The following is a 16859-nucleotide window of genomic DNA, read 5'->3' as shown; positions in this document are numbered from 1 at the left end:
CAGCCCGGACCCGCCAAACAACAATGACGGCTGCAAACAAAAAAATAGCCGGGCGTTGTGGCGGGCACCTGTAGTCCCAGCTACTTGGGAGGCTGAGGCAGGAGACTCGCTTGAGCCCAGGAGTTGGAGGTTGCTGTGAGCGTGATGCCATGGCACTCTACCCAGGGGGATAGCTTGAGGATCCGTCTCAAAAAAAAAAAAAAAAAAAAAATTGAGATACAAACTAGTTTGGGAAAACCAGAGAGATGGATCCTCACAAGATTCCTCCAGATCCCAGCCACAAAAATTCCTAGTCAGTCAGCAGGAAAGACTCCCTGGGGTGCATTGAGATTGAGGGGCCCAACCCCAGTGTGCTCTCGACCTGGGCTGCCAGACCCGCCGTGCGTGGCAGCCCCCAGACTTGCCCCATCACCCCTTTTTCACTCTCCAGTCCCCAGCTGCAGCCTCACCCATCTGGGTGGGGACAAGGCAGGTCACAGAGCCCGTGCAGGCCTCTGGCCACCTCTGTACCAGCACGTCTGTCTCTGCTGGGCTATCTGCAATCTGTCTCAGTGCAGTGCGTGACCCCTCCTCTGGTACTCTTCTGCTCCCCAGTTGAAAGTGACTCGGTTCCAGAATCTATAGCTCCGCAGCAACCTCATACTCCTGGTCTTAAGTGATGCTCCGGCCTCAGCCTTCCAAGTAGCCCTATGTGCCTCCATAATATTTTTAATGGAATTGACACTATTTTCCAGGGACCAAATGCTTCTCTAAACTCAGCTGGAATCTCACCAGGAACCCAGGGCCAAGGGCATGCCTGCAAACCACAGCTCATTGGATGTGATGCCAGCAGCTCTCTACTTCAACATACTTGAAGTGGCGAGACCCGCTGTTGGGACAGTGCTTCCTAAACTTTCCCATGCATTAGAATCACCCGGAAGACCTCTCTGAGCTCAGACCTCTGGGTCTCCCACCCTAGTTTCTGATCTAGGAGGCCTGGGTGACATGTGAGGCTACACCTGAGTTCCAGGGGAACCAACACTGTTGCCCAGGGAGCTGTCACAGATGGCACACCCAGTCCCCACCCTAAACCTCCCACTGAGAGTCCTGGAGAGGGTGGGGGTGACTGAAAGACTAACCATCTGTGTCTTTAAACCGCACAGGTGGGAAACTGAGTCTGGTGAACCCCATTAACCTAGGGCAGGAGAACGGGGGGCACTGCCATTCAGGAACACAGCACTGTTACAGGGAAGTCTCCTGCCCACCCATCCACCCAGGGGAGTGACTTGTCAAAACGGGTGCCAGGCCACAGTGAGAAGGAGGGTGCTGTGGGTGGCCACGCTGAACCCCACCATGTGAAACACATCTACACTTGGGTTATGCCCTGGCCACCAAGGTTCACACACACTGAAGAACCAGGTCACACACGAGCCACGTGAAACCTCTTCATTTAATGTTGTCTCTGGCTCAGCACCTGCATTGGGACGCGTCTGACCAACACAATCAGGAGAGAGTGACATTTACAGCGGTACAGTCTGCAGTTTTTTGCTGTCTTCATTCTCTCCACTTCCTATACCTTGATAAGAACAGATATTCTTTCCCTCCCCTGGGCAGAAATCCAACAGGAATGCTTGCACAGGTTCCAGACAAACTTTTCTGCCCTCAAGCGGGTGAAACACTCAGGCAGGCAGCTCAAACCCCACTGCCCCAGATGGCTTGCTGGGTTGCTCCCAGCAGGAGGGTTCCTTTCCTCCACCTTGTCTCCATACAAGCACCTTCTAGAAACAGGCCTGACCAGGGATACAGTGATGAGCAGAGGCCACAGGACCTGGCCATGTGCACGTGTGGGGCCTCAACATACAAGCCCTCAAAGCTCCCTTCAAAAGCTCCCTAACTCCTCCCCAGACCTTTGACACTGTCCCTCTGGCCCATCCCAAGCAAAGAGAAAGAGACTATTTTAATAAGTAAAAATCATGGTGGATGGCAGGGGGGATGTGGGTGCCCTGGAGCAAGGCAGCACCTTTCCTGCAAGGCCTCAGGACCCATCCACTGGGCCCAGGCTGGACAGCCTGGTTCGCACCCAGGCCTGGGCAGCGGCGGCATCACCTCCCCACAACAGGCCTCTGCGCCAGGCTCCTCCGCCACCCTGCCAGTGCCTCCTCTCAGGGCACCAGGCCCCTAAGCTACAGGCAAGAGCAGGAATGTGGCCCCTTGCTGGCCTGGAGGAGATAGGGCACTGTGGGCCCTGTTGGGCCTGACTCCAGCATCTCTGCTGAGGGGAAGTTGAGTCCAGTTCCGTGCAAATGTGGGGTATCCCAGAAGTCACTCATAAAGTTGCCTTACATAGGGGTACATGGTGATTGTAACTAAATATACCTTTATTTACAAAATATTCTTTACAAAATTTTACAAAGAGGTAGCCAATAGGTAGAGAATATTTTGTAAATATTTTGTAGAATTCTGTAATGAATATTTTATAAGTAGAGGACTATTTAGCTACAACTGCCCATGTGACCCGAGGTGGGACTTTAGGACGCCCTGTAGAGCTAAAAGGAAGGAGGAAGAAGGCCCAACTCTAGTAAGAAAAAAAGACTTAAAAACAAAATGTTTTACTCACACACACAAATAAACGCACGCATTCAAGCCCACGCTGGGGGCTGGTCAAAATTCTCCAGTCTTAGACTTGTCTGTCTTGCAAGGCGTGGGGCCCGCGTTTCCTGAAGGGCGTGTCCCTAGGACCCTCGGCCCTCCCCAGAGCCCAGAGCCACATTCTGGGTGCTCGGTGGACAGAGGAAGCAGGTCTCTGGAAGAGCCTCCGCCCGGAGGTTATGTCTTCAAACCTTTGTCCCCAGCTGGGCCACCAGCACTACCAGCATCCTCCCCCATCACTCCCAGCCTCCCTGTGCAGGCTGAGTGGGGGGGTCAGGCTGTCTGGGCAAACCCCGACCCCAGGTGCAGTTCACAGTTTGGGGGTTCTGGGGCCCAGGCACGGATGGTCAGAAGTCCAGTTCTCAGCCCGCAGGCCTGCGTGTCAGCCTGTCCAGTGGGCGGCCTGCAGGTGCTTTGTCCAGGTGGCCCCCAAAATGCATACGTTGGTGTGGGCGGCCCCTGCCCCTACACCCCGGTTTGCTCTTTGATCCAGTCCCGAAACATAGAGAGCTTGGTGTACACGCCTGGCTTGTTCCTCTGCGCGCAGCCCTCGCCCCAGCTCACCACGCCGGCCTGGAAGATCCGCCCTCCGTCCTCCACGCTGGACAGGGGGCCCCCGGAGTCGCCCTGAGGAGACGCGCCTGCAGTGAGCCTGTGTCCGTGCCCGGCCGCCCCCCTGCCCTCCCGAGCCCCCGCCCGCACCCGCACCAGGACCGCGCACCTGGCAAGCGTCCACGCCGCCGCTGAGGAAGCCCACGCACATCATGCGTGGCGTGATCTGCTGCGGGAGCAGCTTCTCGCAGGTGGTCTGGTTGATCACACGGATCTCGCCTTTCTGCAGGATCAGCGCGGCGCTGCCTGTGGGGAGGGAGGGAGGATGGGTGAGGGCTGCACACCCCAGTTAGGGGACTGACCCGCATCTGCCCCGCAGCAGCGTGGGCGAGCTGCAGACCCGTCAGGTCACGCAGAGCGCAAGACACGGGAGACCAGCGGCCAGCAAACAGACGCAAGGGGACCAAGTGCCGCAACTGCCCCCGGGGCGCGCTCTCTCCTCTCTATACTCTCTGCGTGGTCTGTAGTGTGTTCCATTAATGACAGATTATTTCCGATCGAGCATTTACCAATTAATCCCGTGACAGGGTGTGACCCAGGCACTGCTCAGGAGGCCTCCCTAAGTCACAAACCGCTGTCTGGGAAGGTGTTTTGTTTGTTTGAGACGGAGCCTCAAGCTAGTGCCCTGGGTAGTGCGCCCTGGCATTACAGCTCACAGCAACCTCCAACTCTTGGGCTTAGGCGATTCTCCTGCCTCCGCCTCCCAAGTAGCTGGGACCACAGGCGCCCGCCACAACGCCCAGCTATTTTTTGGTTGCAGCCGTCATTGTTGTTTGGTGGGCCGGGCTGGATTCAAACCCGCCACCTTAGGTGTATGTGGCTGGCGCCTTAGCCACTTGAGCCACAGGCGCCAAGCCTGGGAAGGTGTTTTTATCTTCACTTTGCAGATGCAGAGACAAGGCCAAGAGTGTTTAAGCCCCTCATCCAAGGCCAAGCAGGTACCTAAGGGGCAAAGCCAGGCCACCAGGTCGCCAATCCAGAGCCCCGCCTACAATTCCCACACTCTGGGGCAAGATGCCTCCTCCACCCTGGACAGCCTTGTCCAGCCAGGCAAAGGGAAAGGGGGCGGGCGAGTCACCAGCCCAAAGGCCAACACAAGTGGCCGGGTATCTCGGCTGCGCAGGCTGGTGCAGGGAACGGCCCCGCCCTCCGCAGATGCCCGGCCCCACCCAAAGCTCACCTCCCTGCTGGGTGTGCCCCCAGCCTGTGACCCAGATGGCCTTGCCCGCAGGGAAGTCATGGGAGGCATCGGGCAGGCAGATGGCCCGGACCACGGCGCTGTACTCCGCGGGCTGCTCCAGCTCCAGCAGCGCCAGGTCGTAGTCGAAGGTGAAGTCGTTGAAGGAGGGGTGGCGGATGATTCGCTTGAGGCTGCGCTCCTGCACCCCAGAGACGTCGCGCTCGCTCTGGTCGTGCAGCCCCAGGAAGGCTGTCCACTGCTTGGGGTCCGAGTACCTGCGCGGGGGGGGGGCACCGTGAGGCTGTGCAGGGACCCCAGTCGGTGCACACGGGCAGGGCAGGAGGCTGAGCTCCCCATAGGACCGCACAAGGCTGCCCCCCGCGCACAGACCAGCCCCAGGGGGCTGCTTTCTTGGTCTTGACCCCAAACTGGAAACTTCCTGCTGCAGCAATAAACCCTTCTTGACCTCTCTGAATACACTCTCAATCTGATTACTAAAAAATAGTTATCTTAGGAACTTGGTCTTTCACAGAAAGAATAACACAAAAATCAATCCAAATAATTTTTGAACACAGCAGTATAGATCCTAAGACTGAAATGAATTGAAAAATATATTGAGTTTTATCTTCTGTTTGTTGTTGGCAGGAGAACAGGTTAAACGATTCTGAAACTGTATCATGGACCCAGGAGGGGGGAGCTGGGAAGGAAAGGCTCGGGTCCTGCCAGGAGCCACCTCCCAGGGTGGGGAGGGGAGACACAGACACCAGAGGGGATCTGAGGTATCTGGATGGAAAACTGCAGGATTTTTAAAATTTAACTAAAAGCAATGTCCTCCCCAACAGCATCAAGAACTTGGTTTCTAAGGGCCCTTCTGTACCGAAAGGAGCCAAGGTTCCCTGGAGGAATGACTGACTTCAGATCTGGGGCAGGGAGTGTAAGGTGAACCTGAAACCTTCTGCTTCTGTAGGAAGTGTGTGAGCCTGTGACCCGGGAGCAGCCAGCCTGACACAGCCCTGGCTGGTTCAAGTCAGGCTACATAAACACCAAAACAGGTGAAACTATAGACACACTCAGAACAATAAAGCAGGGTTGGGGGATGCAGCCGTCCACCTGAGTCGGAAATGTAATTTCAAAAAAGTTTATGAGTAGAGGCATCTGGCACACCTCAGGGAGGGGCACAGCTACAGCTTGTACTTTCCTTCCAAATGCAAACAGTGTAACCTATCTGTATCCTCATATCATTCTGAAATAAAAAAAAAATTAGATGAGGGGAGAAGGAAAGCTATTCTTTTTTCTGAGACAGAATCTTACTCTGTCACCCTGGGAAGAATGCCGTGGCATCATAACTCACAGCAACCTCAAGTTCCTAGACTTGAGCAATCCTCTTGCCTCAGCTGCCCAAGTAGCTTGGACTAAAGGCACCCACCAGTACACCCCACTAGTTTTTGGGTTTTTTTTTTTTTTGAGACAGAGTCTCACTCTGTCACCCTGGATAGAGTGCCGTGGTGTCACAGCCCACAGCAACCTTAAACTCTTAGGCTTTAAGCGATCCTCTTGCCTCAGCCTCCCAAGTAGGCAGGACTACAGGTGCCTATCACAATGCCCAGCTATGTCATGTTTTTAGAGATGGAGTCTCGTCCTGGCTCATACTAGTCTCGAACTTCTGAACTCAGGTAATCCACCCACCTCAGCTGGGATTACAGACATGAGCCACATTACAGACATTTGCCTGGCTGGAAAGCTATTTTTTTTTGTAGACACAAGATTTTTTTTTTTTTTTTTTCTGAGACAGAGCCTCAAGCTGTCCCCTGGGTAGAGTGCCATGGCATCACAGCTCACAGCAACCTCCAACTCCTGGGCTCAAGCGAGTGTCTTGCCTCCGCCTCCCAAGTAGCTGGGACCACAGGCGCCCGCCACAACGCTGGCTATTTTTTGGTTGCTGCTGTCGTTGTTTGGCGGGCCCGGGCTGGATTTGAACCTATCACCTTAGGTGTATGTGGCTGGCACCTTAGCCACTTGAGCCACAGGTGCCGAGCCTAGACACAATGTATTGCCCAGGCTGTGCTCTGGTCTGACCCTGACACTTAACAGCTATGTAATCCCAAGCAAATGTCTTCACGTCTCTGAACCTCAGTTTCTGTAAAATGAGGATATAATCAGATCTGCCTCACTTGTTAGTGAGTTGTTACGAGAGCACAGAGATAGGGCTTGACTGAGAGCAAGTACCTAAAGACAGTGGGTTTTGATTATTCCTATTACTAAGCCCTGTCCTGGGCTATCGGCCCACAGCCAGCCCACCTGGCATGACTCACAGACACTCCCTGCTGCACACCCAGCAACCCACCTGAATCCTTTATCATCAATGAAGCAGTGAGCTGCGGACACCAGCCAGCTGGGAGAGATGAGTGAGGCCCCACAGACGTGGCCCTGGCCCTGGGCGTGCAGGCTCACCTGCCAGGGCCACTCTCCTACTTCTGCATCTACGCCCCCAACAACCCGAGCCTGTTTGGTGAATGACCGAAGCCCGCAGTCTGCAGAGGGGGCAGAGAACCACAGACAGAGAGTCAGGTGGGGGCACCAACCCGGGGACACACACCAGGTGCAGCAAGACCCTGCTCAGGGAAGTCACCTTTTGGTGTGCACAGCCCTGCTGGAGCAGGCACCACGTAAGGGACCCCAGAAGTATCTGGAGCATCACAGAACCTCTGATCCCACCTGCCCCCCTTCTGCCTAGTTCAAAGCCCTCACGCTCCTACCCCTCCTTCCCCCCAGTTCAAAGCCCTCATGCTCCCACCTCTCCATCCTACACAAATGTGGGGAGGGGCCTGTAGATGCCTACAGATTTGCTTAGATTTGAGTGTCATTTGCCTGGATGTCCTCACTGAATGCTGAAGGGCACAGCTCTCAGAGGGAAAAGCAAATGGGTGTCATGAAGTCACAGAATAGCTGCAGCTGTTCTCAAATGTAACCTGTGGCCCCATACTTCAGAAGCAGAGGTTGCAAATTTAACCACGGGTGAGCGAGGGTGAAACCCTGTCCAGTGCTTGGGCAAGCCGGGCTGCTCTGCTCTGGCTCCTCCCCCATGCCATGTCTACAGAGTAGAGGTCGGTCCAGCACCCCAGACAGGGACCAGAGGTGAGGACACGCTGGCTGCCCCAGGCCTCTCTCCAGGACCACAGCTAGCCTGTGGGGCAGTGCCTTTGTGCCAACTGGCAAAGCCTCCTTTCCTCTAGGAGATACACCCTCTCACCCGGCACAGAGCTGGGTGACGGAGCAGGAGGACTGCCGCCTCCTGGTGCACCCTCGGGTGGGTGCCTTGCACAGTGAGCGAGCTGCATGACCACACTCAGGGCCCCCGCTCACCACAGTCCTTCTCATCCGAGCCATCACTACAGTCCTTTGTCCCATCACACTCGGGGTTGCCCTTGCTCAGGCAGAGCCCATTGTGGCAGCGGTAGGTGTGTTTGGTGCAAGTGACGACTCTCCCTGTTCAAGGAGGACACAGGGAAGAGATTCAATCTGCAGGACCAACCAGAAGCTGGGGCCAGTGCCAGAAAGCCCCAGACAGCACCCTGTGCCCCACCCACCTTAAACCCTCACCCAGGCCCAATGTCCCTCCAGCCCGCCCTATAGGTTCTCTGCTTCTTGGAAGATTCTCCCCCATCTGACACCCTTTCTCGGCACACTGAATGCACAGGTGGTCTGTGTTTGTCACACTCTGGGTGAGCTTCCACGGCAGCTCCCGGGAGGGGGGCAGCTCCAGTAGGTGAAAAGCCCCCCAGGAGGAGGTGGGCAGGGCTGGGCCTCACCACTGTCGCAGGTGGCCTCATCAGACCCGTCCCCACAGTCGTCCTTCCCATCACACTGCTGGCTCTTCGGGACGCACTTCCCATTGGAGCATTTGAAATTCTGGTCTGGACAAGCTGGGGACACACAAGGATTTAAAGCCATGCCCCTACCCACCGGGCCTAGCAGGGAACCCCAGGCCTATCCCCACCCCCAGGCCTGCCCTGCCCCCCACCACAGGCACTCACTGCACATCAGCTCATCACTGTTGTCCCCACAGTCATTCATGCCATCACAGAGCCAGAAGAGGGGCTTGCAGAACTTGTTCTTGCACGTGAACTGGTGGGAGGCATTGCACTCTAGGGCAGGGGTGAGGGCAGGGTGAGGGCAGAGGCTCAGCTGCCCCTAACCAGGGCAACCACAGAGCTGTCTCAGGACCACCTGGAGCTCCCTCCAACACTGGCTGCGGAACTGACGCTGACACTTCCAAGACACCCACTGCCTGCTCCCATGGAGGCAAAGATCTCCAGAGGCAGGGAGCAGGGAAGGGGCCAGGTGTCCCTACACAGCCTCATGAGAACACCCACCCGCCCATCAGGCCTTTGCCATGGGGCTCAGTGGTGCAAGCCCAGGGCTCCCAGCCCAACTCACGGCAGTGGAGCTCGTCACTGAAGTCGGTGCAGTCGGCCCAGCCGTCACAGCGCAGCTCCTTCTTGATACAACGGCCGGTGTTGCACATGAACTGCCCCGGGCAGGCTGCAGGGCACAGGGCAGGCTGAGGTGCATGCAGCCAGCCGCCTCCCTCCCTCAGGCCAGCCTCACAGCCACATTGAGGACACAGCCACAAACACACAGAGGGTGGGGAGCAGGGTCGCTGAGCTTTGGTGAAGGGCTTCCTACAACCAGCAGCCTGTGTGCTGAGGGCGGGTGTAGGAACCTCCAGCCTGTGCTGGTTGGGGTCCCTCCTCGCCACTGATGGCCACAGCCTGGGAAGCTGTGGGCACAGTGCATGGAGGCGGACTGGGCTTTCAGGCCCTCCTACCGCCCTGTCCTGGGCTGCCAGGAGCCTCTGAGGCCGGCTCTCTGCCTGTGACAGGACAGCAGCACAGTGGCTCAGCAGACCAATGGTACACCTTGTCCTATCCAAATGTAAATGACATCCGCTATTTTGTTCATTCTAAGATAGGAGTATTTTCCACATTTCAATGTTTCTGAAGTCAGGGGATATCGGACACTGCTGTCATCAGGCAGCTGACAGAGCTATGAGGCAGCCACTCCCACCACCTCCCCATCACTACACTTTAGCTACGGGTTAAGTAGCTACGGGTTAAGTTTAGGTCAAAGGTATTTGTTCATTTAATTATACTTTTGGTGGTAAGTCACACAACTGAATTTTACCTTAAATTTGGATTCCTAAGTTCAGTTAAAGTATCTTTCAAAAAGTTATGACATAAGGTTGAAATTTAAAAATCATTATGTAAGTGGATGAACTGCTGTTCACGCAGCCAATACCATTTATTTGTTTGTTTGTTTGAAACACCTCTCACTCTATTGCCCAGGCTAGAATGCCGGGGCGTCATCGTAGCTTACAGCAACCTCAGACTGCTGGGTTCAAGCAATCCTCCTGCCTCAGCCTCCTGAGTAGCTGGGACTATAGGCACTCCCACACACACAACACCTGTCTAGTTTTTCTTTTTTTGTGTAAAGACAGGGTTGCTGTTGCTTAAACTAATCTCAAGCTCCTGAGCTCAAGTGATCCTCCCACCTTGGCCTCCCAGAGTGCTACAATTACAGGCAAGGGCCAGTGCCCCACCCCCCACCAGTACTTTCTAATAGCATGTATATCTAAAACGTACACTATTAACCCGAAAGGTGCTAAAAAGACACAAAGACAAACATAGATCAAAGTCACAGCAAAGCAGAACCAGAGGGACAGATGGCCCAGAGGAACTCTGGAGAGGAGCACTCAGGCTCCAGGTCCCTCACGCTGGGACCTCAACCCGGAATGGCACAGTGTGCACCAGCAGCCGCCACCAGTCTTCTCTGATAAATGCACTAAAAGTAGCACCTTGTCCTCAAAAAGCTACTAGAACAATAAGCATCTCACATTCTCCGCTATCTCAGAATCAGGAAAGAGTGATGCTAAGGAGATAGAGTATACGACGCCTCTTGGCTTAGTCCTCTGAACAGGCCCCCCCAGTGACATGCACTCACGGTCACTGGAGTCATAGGAGAGGTATTCAGCCAGGAACCCGGTGTCGGTGTAGGACTGATCCGAATGGAAGCGAACTGTGATCTTGTTGCTCTTGCTGGTGACCACAAACTGGGGCTTCTCTCCACAGTACCTGCAGGGGTGGCGCTGGGTGAGCAGGACAGCTCCAGGTACACAGCTGGCACTGGGTGCTCACGGGACCCCCACCACCCCCCCGGCTCCCGGGGCCTCACTTCTCCCCGTTGATCTCCACGTAGTCCTTGGGGCAGGTACCCAGTGGCACGTCGGGCTCCAGCAGGTAGAAGACTTTGAAGCGAAGCTTCACGTTTTGGTTGTTGGGCACCTGCGGAGAGGTATGCTGCTGGGATCTGCGGCTCCTCCCTCTTTCCTTACCCCAGGATGTCACATGCCCAGGGGGATCGCATGGAGCTGGGGGAGACATTACTAAGGAAGGCGGGACACTGTTCATTACTGAAGAAGCTGGCTGTCTACAGACAGGGTCTCCGCCTGTCACCAACCTGGAGTGCAGAGCGATCACAGCTCACTGCAGCCTTGCGTTCCTGGGTGCAAATGACCCTCCAGAGTCAGCCTCTGGAGTAGTGGGACTACAGGAGTATGCTGCAATGACTGGCCAAGTTTTCTAATTTTTGTAGGGAGGGGGGTCTCACTATGTTGCTCAGGCTGCATTCCAACTCCAAGCCTCAAGCACCTTAGCCCCCACAGGGCTGGGATTACAGGTGTGAGCCACTGTGCCCAGCTAAAGGGAGTTTGACTAATAACGCTCCCCCAGAGTTTTTGAGGCAAGGAAGAAGAGACGGCTCTCTGGGACACCATGGGAGGCACGTACAGGTGCAGCTCTCTTATCTCACTGTCACAGAAAAAGTGCTTGTTCTGTGTTCCACACACACTCCCTGATCTCGCCCGGACTGCACCTCTGACACACAGGCACTTTACCCAAGGGCAAACTGGAGCACGGAGAGGCTCAGTGACCACCAAAGGTCTCCAGTAAGTCGTTGGTCAAGGCGCTGGCATCTGAGTGTGGGCCTGAGCTGCAGTGGGAAAGGCTCACCCTGCCCTCAGGCCTCAGAAGTGCGGCCTCCTTGGGGCCTCTCCAGAGTGGTGCCTTCCCTCCCTTCTGCCCCACCTGGAGCACTCACCTCTTTCTCTCCCTCGATCCCTCCCAGCCACACCCCCAGCTCCTACCTCAATGTCCCATGTGCAGTCCATATTGGGTGGGTAGTGGCCTGGGTAGAAAGGGCTGCTAAATGTCCCCTGGGTGTCACGTAAGTAGCCTCCACAGCCTGGAAGGAGAGGCAGGAGAAAGAGCATGAGGATGGAAGATCTGCTCTGCCAAGCAGGCGGCCAGTGCGGGCTCCTTGCCCTGAGGTCTCGAGCTGCCTGCTGGGCACCTGGACACTACACAGCATGGTGCTGAGAAGTTTGACAGGGGATCCTGACCTGCTATGTTGCCAAAATGCCCTTTGGCTCCAGCTTCAACCTCTGTCACTGACCTGGGCCAGTTTGCCAGCCACAGGGTCTAGCGCTGTGGTTCTCAACCTTCCTAATGCCACGAGCCTTTAATACAGTTCCTGTGGGTCACAACCCACAGATTGAGAACCGCTGATCTAGTGGATCTTTGTGTCTAGGGCCTTCTGGATCCTTGACTGCGGCCTTATGACTGAATCCAAATTTTACAGAACAAATTTGTTCTCATAAATTTGGATTCAGTCAAGGGGCCACACTTGAGGATCTGTGGGGCCACATGTAGCCTTGAGGCTGTAGGTGCCCCCCCCCAAACTCTCTCCCTGCCAGGCCCTGCCTTACTGCTCATCTTAGGCAGCTGGAAGAAGGTGGCCTCAAAGCCAGGATGGCGCCGCTCTGTGTTGGTTATCAGTGTGACCAGCAGGACGTTCTGGGAGGAGAGGAAGGTCAGGTTGTAGGACGGAGGGTAGGTGCCACAAAGCCTGCAGGGCAGAGGGCGGGCATTAGGAGAGCAGCAGAACCCCAGCATACACACAGCCAAAGGCTCCCCAGGCAGGGGCTGGGACCCCATCCCCTACCCTGGTCCCATCCACAAAGGCCTAGGGTGGAGTCAAAAAGACCATCAGGCAAGTCCCACACACAACCACTGATGCCAAGTAAGGATTTAGGGATAAGATTGTTCATCTTTGTTTAAAATAGCAAAGCCCCAGGAAGGGTAACTGTCTACCAACAGAGGACTTAGTAAATAAACTATGACCTCAATAATAGTAGTAACACTGGGTGGCGCCTGTGGCTCAGAGGAGTAGGGCACCAGCCCCATATGCCGGAGGTGACGGGTTCAAACCCAGCCCTGGCCAAAAACTGCCAAAATAGTAATAATAATAATAATAGCAGTAACACTACCACTGGCATGGTTCTCAGTGCCTTATAACTGTTAACTTATAATGTTCACAACCATGAAGTAGGTACTATTGTCCCCACCTAAGAGATAAGGAAACTGAGGCACAGAGAGGTTCAGTAACTTGCCCAAGATCCCACAATTAATAAATAGCAGCGCTTGGATTTAAACTCAGGCATTCAGGCTCCAAGGTCCACGCTCTTAACAACTGCGTCACCACGACTGTGTCACCTGCTTCTAAACAATATGGCCTTATATAACTATTAAAAACCATGCTTAGGTCAGGAACAGTGGCTCACGCCTATAATCCCAGTGCTTTGGGAGGCTGAGCTGAGGCAAAAGGATTGCTTGAGGCCAGGAATTGAAGACCAATTTGGGCAGCACCGTGAGACCTCATCTTTACAAAAAATTAAGAAATTAATTGGGCATGGTCGTACACGCCTGTAGTCCCGGCTACTTGGGAGGCTGAGGCATGAAAGTTGCTTTAGCCTGGGAGTTTGAGGCTGCAGTGAGCTGACTGCACCACTGCATTCCAGCCTGAGTGACAGAGAAAAGACCCTGTCTTTAAAAACAAACAAAGGGCAACAAAAACTCATGCTTAGAGACAGGATGAGTGATTTGAAAAGATCATCATAATATACTTCATCTTTAAAAAGCAAGTTACAGGGCGATGCCTGTGGCTCAAAAGGGTAGGGCACTGGCCCCATATGCCAGATGTAGCAGGTTCAAACCCAGCCCCAGCTAAAAACTGTAAAAAAAAAAAAAAGATAACTAAAAATAAATAAATAAATAAATAAAAGCAAGTTACAAAACTAAGCATACACTCTCATCACACAAGCTACCTATGATCCTATTTCTAAACATGTACACACAGTAAAAACGTCTGGGAAAATATACACCAAAAATGAAACCGTGGGGGACTGGGGCTCAGTAAGCTCCCACCTAACAGGTACAGTGAAGGGGTATATGCCACACCTCCTGGGTGAAAGACTCAAATGCAACTTGGAATTTTCCTAACAAATGCAAACAATGTAACCTAATTATACGTACCCTCGTATTAATCCAAAATTTAAAATAAATAAATAAAAATTAAAAAGTAGGGAGACGACCATGATTTGATTTAGAATGTAAATCACAGTGAGGATTCTCACAAACTTTAATGAAATTGTACAAAACAGAAATACATAACCCAAAACGCCTAGGAAGGAGCCCACAGAAATACAGCTGAGACGTTCTATTTAACAAAATCTTTAGTTCTCAGCAGATGAAGTAAGCAAGTGTCACAGTAAGATCTGAGTAAAATGTGCGCAGGCTTGAAAAACATGGGTTCTCTCAGATCTCGTCAACCCAGCAACTCTCCTAGCAGCTGGGTTTTAAAAACAATGAGACGTGTGTCAAAATCTGTAATCTGGCAGGATTGCATATGACAGTGAAACACTCAAGGCAATCTACATCCAATATGGCTTATTCTGATAGTTTATTTTGATAAAGCAAAATACAGACAATTAGATCTTCCCCCCAAAAAAATTTAACAGAGGTGTATTTCTAGGTAGTAAGATGATGACTGACTTTTCCCTTCCCGATTCCTACTTATTTTTTGGGATCATGTATTTCTTTGTTGTGCAATTAATAAATTAGAGAGAGAAGTTGTGGCTGATCAGCTGTGACAGCAGATGGTCCTAGCTTGTTTGGGGGCCAGAATTTTAGCCATTAATCACAGAAGCCCACCCAGCTTGTTCCCACAGAGAGTAATAGAAGGCTCTGGCCCACTGAGTCAGGGAGAGACAGTTCACCTCCACCAGCTGCACCTCTGGGTGGTGGGTCCCCCTGCTGGACTGGGGTACTCTCCTCAGTGCCCCGACCTCTCAGCATGTAGATGAACCTTTTTTATTTTCTGTAATTCTGAGGCTTTGACATGTGGGGCCTTGCTGACCCAGAGACTGACCCCCCCAGGGCCAGCCCATGTCTGGAGATGGTAAAGGACTCACCTGTAAGTGAATCTTTCACCTGCAAATAAAGGAATCCAGACCTCCCCACTTCCTCTACCAGGATGTCACACTCAGGGCCAGTATTCCTTGCCCTAATCACCCCAGGGCCAGGTCCAGACAGGGAGAGACAGCTCCTATGCTCCAAGCCCTCCGAAATTATCCAAACAAGCCAGTCCTAAGCCAGTTCATATGTCTCATCTCGCCTTTCCTGTGTAAACTATAACAAAAGCTCTTGCCCACCTTTTCCCCTCATTCCCACTGCCTCGGGATCAGGCCAGGAGCTTCCCCCTGTGGCCCTGAGTTTGGGCTGTGCCCCTCCTCTTGGACCTGTGAGTAACAGCTCTCGACCTACTGGCCTATCTGAATAGTAATAAAAAGGGCTCCACCATCTCTCTGCCAGTTAAAGGAAGTGCACTCTGCTGGCATGGATTTGGCGTTTGAAGGGGGGCTTCCCACCTGGCCAAGCCGAGGAAATCATCTCCTGGACACTCCACCCGGGCTCACACTGAGTGCCACACCACATCTGTCCTTGCTGCCTGGATGTCTAGCAGCACAGGCCGACAGTCCTGAGCTATATCCCAAACCTACACTGCAACTTGTCCCGAGGCTGGCCCTGCAGGGGCCCTGCTCCCCCCACTGCTCCCCAGATACTCACTGCACCAGGGTGTGGGGGTCCATAGGATTCAGGGTGTTATACACCGTCACCAGGTCACTGCCACGCTCGTCGCACGGAGCGACGTCAAAGCTGCGGAAGGTGAGGCTCAGCACGGAGTCCGCGTCCCCGCGCAGGGCCCACTGGCAGCGGGCGCGAGCCGGGTACGGGCTGTCGGGGAAGCCGGGCGTGGCGAAGCGAGTCAGCTCCCCGCTGCGGGTGTGCAGGGCGAAGCTGCAGCTGTCTGTGCAGGAGACAGGAATGAGGGCGTGGGGTGCGGCAGGCTGGGGAGCGCCCCGACACCCCGCGGGGGTTCATCTCAGGCCTGGCTCCTTGAGAGGCCCCAGGCTTCCCTAGACTTGGAGACCAAGAAGGGGGCTTCTCAGCAAAGCCTGGAAAAGGTGGAGGGCTCAGCATGGCCTCACTTGAGGGGAACTCCCTCCCCACCCCAAGGTCTGGCCACATCCCTCCTCCTCTCCACCCACAGGAGGACCCATGTGACTCACTGTCCTGTGTCCTCTGCAGTGTTCTGGGGTCGGTGGCTGAGAACAAGAAGGAGAGGAAGGTACTTACTGATAAGGTCAGTTTCCTTATTCCTGCTTCCTTATTATGGTGAGGGAGGAGCAGCAAGCAATCCTCTCTCAGGGCACCGGGCTCTGGTCCCCCAGCAACGGTCCAGGGCCCAGCCCCGCCCCCCTGCCCCATCCCGACCCCCCTGACTCACGGAAAGCCACCACCGAGGTCAGCTGGAAGGAGTGCCGGGCCCGTGCACGCGGCGGCAGCGTGACCATGCGCTCCTGGGCCATGGCGCGCTCCGCGTCATCCACCAGGTGCGGGGGGATGCTGAACTCGGACCAGTAGTAGGAGATGATGCTGCCCTCGCTGGGGGGACAGACACGGGCCTGAGACCTGGGCTCCAGGCACACACTTCCCCCACACTCGGCCAGACTGCCCCAGGGGCAGATGGACAGCTCGGGTGGCCCATAGAGGCTCCCAGAGTCTCCTTTGCACATCCACCCTCCCCCTTTACAGAGAACTGGCTCCTCTGTCCTCTGCTCTAGGGCCTTACATTCAGCCCGACCGACTAGCTCAGGCTTAGGGGTGATGCAGAAAATAAAACACACTAAAGTTTGGCCACTAGCTTGGGCACACCAAGGATCCCATCCTTCCTGTGCCGGTTTTCTGGGAAGAGGAATGAAAGGGGATAGGGATGGCACCTGCCACACAGCATTGCTCAGAATTCAACTGCAAAATAAAAAGTGTTTGGGGAGTAAAGTCTGTTTAAAAAAGGGGGAGGGGGCTCAGCTCAAGTGGCTAAGGCGCCAGCCACATACACCTAAGCTGGCAGGTTCGAATCCAGCCCCAGCCACCAAACAACAATGACGGCTGCAACCAAAAAATAGCCGGGCGTTGTGGCGGGC

The 16859-nt window shown here is 54.4% G+C and overlaps 1 protein-coding gene across 1 annotated transcript in view; it reads right to left on the bottom strand.

Moving 5' to 3' along the window:
- Nucleotides 1-2572: 2572 nt before the first annotated feature.
- ST14 (suppression of tumorigenicity 14) overlaps nt 2573-16859 on the bottom strand; it is a 36383-nt gene continuing 22096 nt past the window's right edge. Inside the window, exons 5-19 of the mRNA XM_003795909.3 lie at nt 16163-16320; nt 15945-15980; nt 15442-15682; nt 12243-12382; nt 11622-11719; nt 10652-10761; nt 10421-10551; nt 8858-8962; nt 8455-8565; nt 8230-8343; nt 7784-7906; nt 6765-6951; nt 4421-4695; nt 3350-3486; nt 2573-3255 (exon numbers count right to left, since the gene is read on the bottom strand). Coding sequence (XP_003795957.2) covers nt 3094-3255; nt 3350-3486; nt 4421-4695; nt 6765-6951; nt 7784-7906; nt 8230-8343; nt 8455-8565; nt 8858-8962; nt 10421-10551; nt 10652-10761; nt 11622-11719; nt 12243-12382; nt 15442-15682; nt 15945-15980; nt 16163-16320 — 2128 coding nt within the window. The 3' untranslated portion in view covers nt 2573-3093. The remainder of the gene's footprint in view (nt 3256-3349; nt 3487-4420; nt 4696-6764; nt 6952-7783; nt 7907-8229; nt 8344-8454; nt 8566-8857; nt 8963-10420; nt 10552-10651; nt 10762-11621; nt 11720-12242; nt 12383-15441; nt 15683-15944; nt 15981-16162; nt 16321-16859) is intronic.

This window comes from Otolemur garnettii, unplaced genomic scaffold, assembly GCF_000181295.1.
Source record: "Otolemur garnettii isolate 467f Iridium unplaced genomic scaffold, OtoGar3 scaffold00097, whole genome shotgun sequence".
In the NCBI taxonomy this organism is placed as follows: Eukaryota; Metazoa; Chordata; class Mammalia; order Primates; family Galagidae; genus Otolemur; species Otolemur garnettii.
Note: the sequence above shows the minus strand (reverse complement) of the source record. Positions and strands in the feature narration are given on the sequence as shown.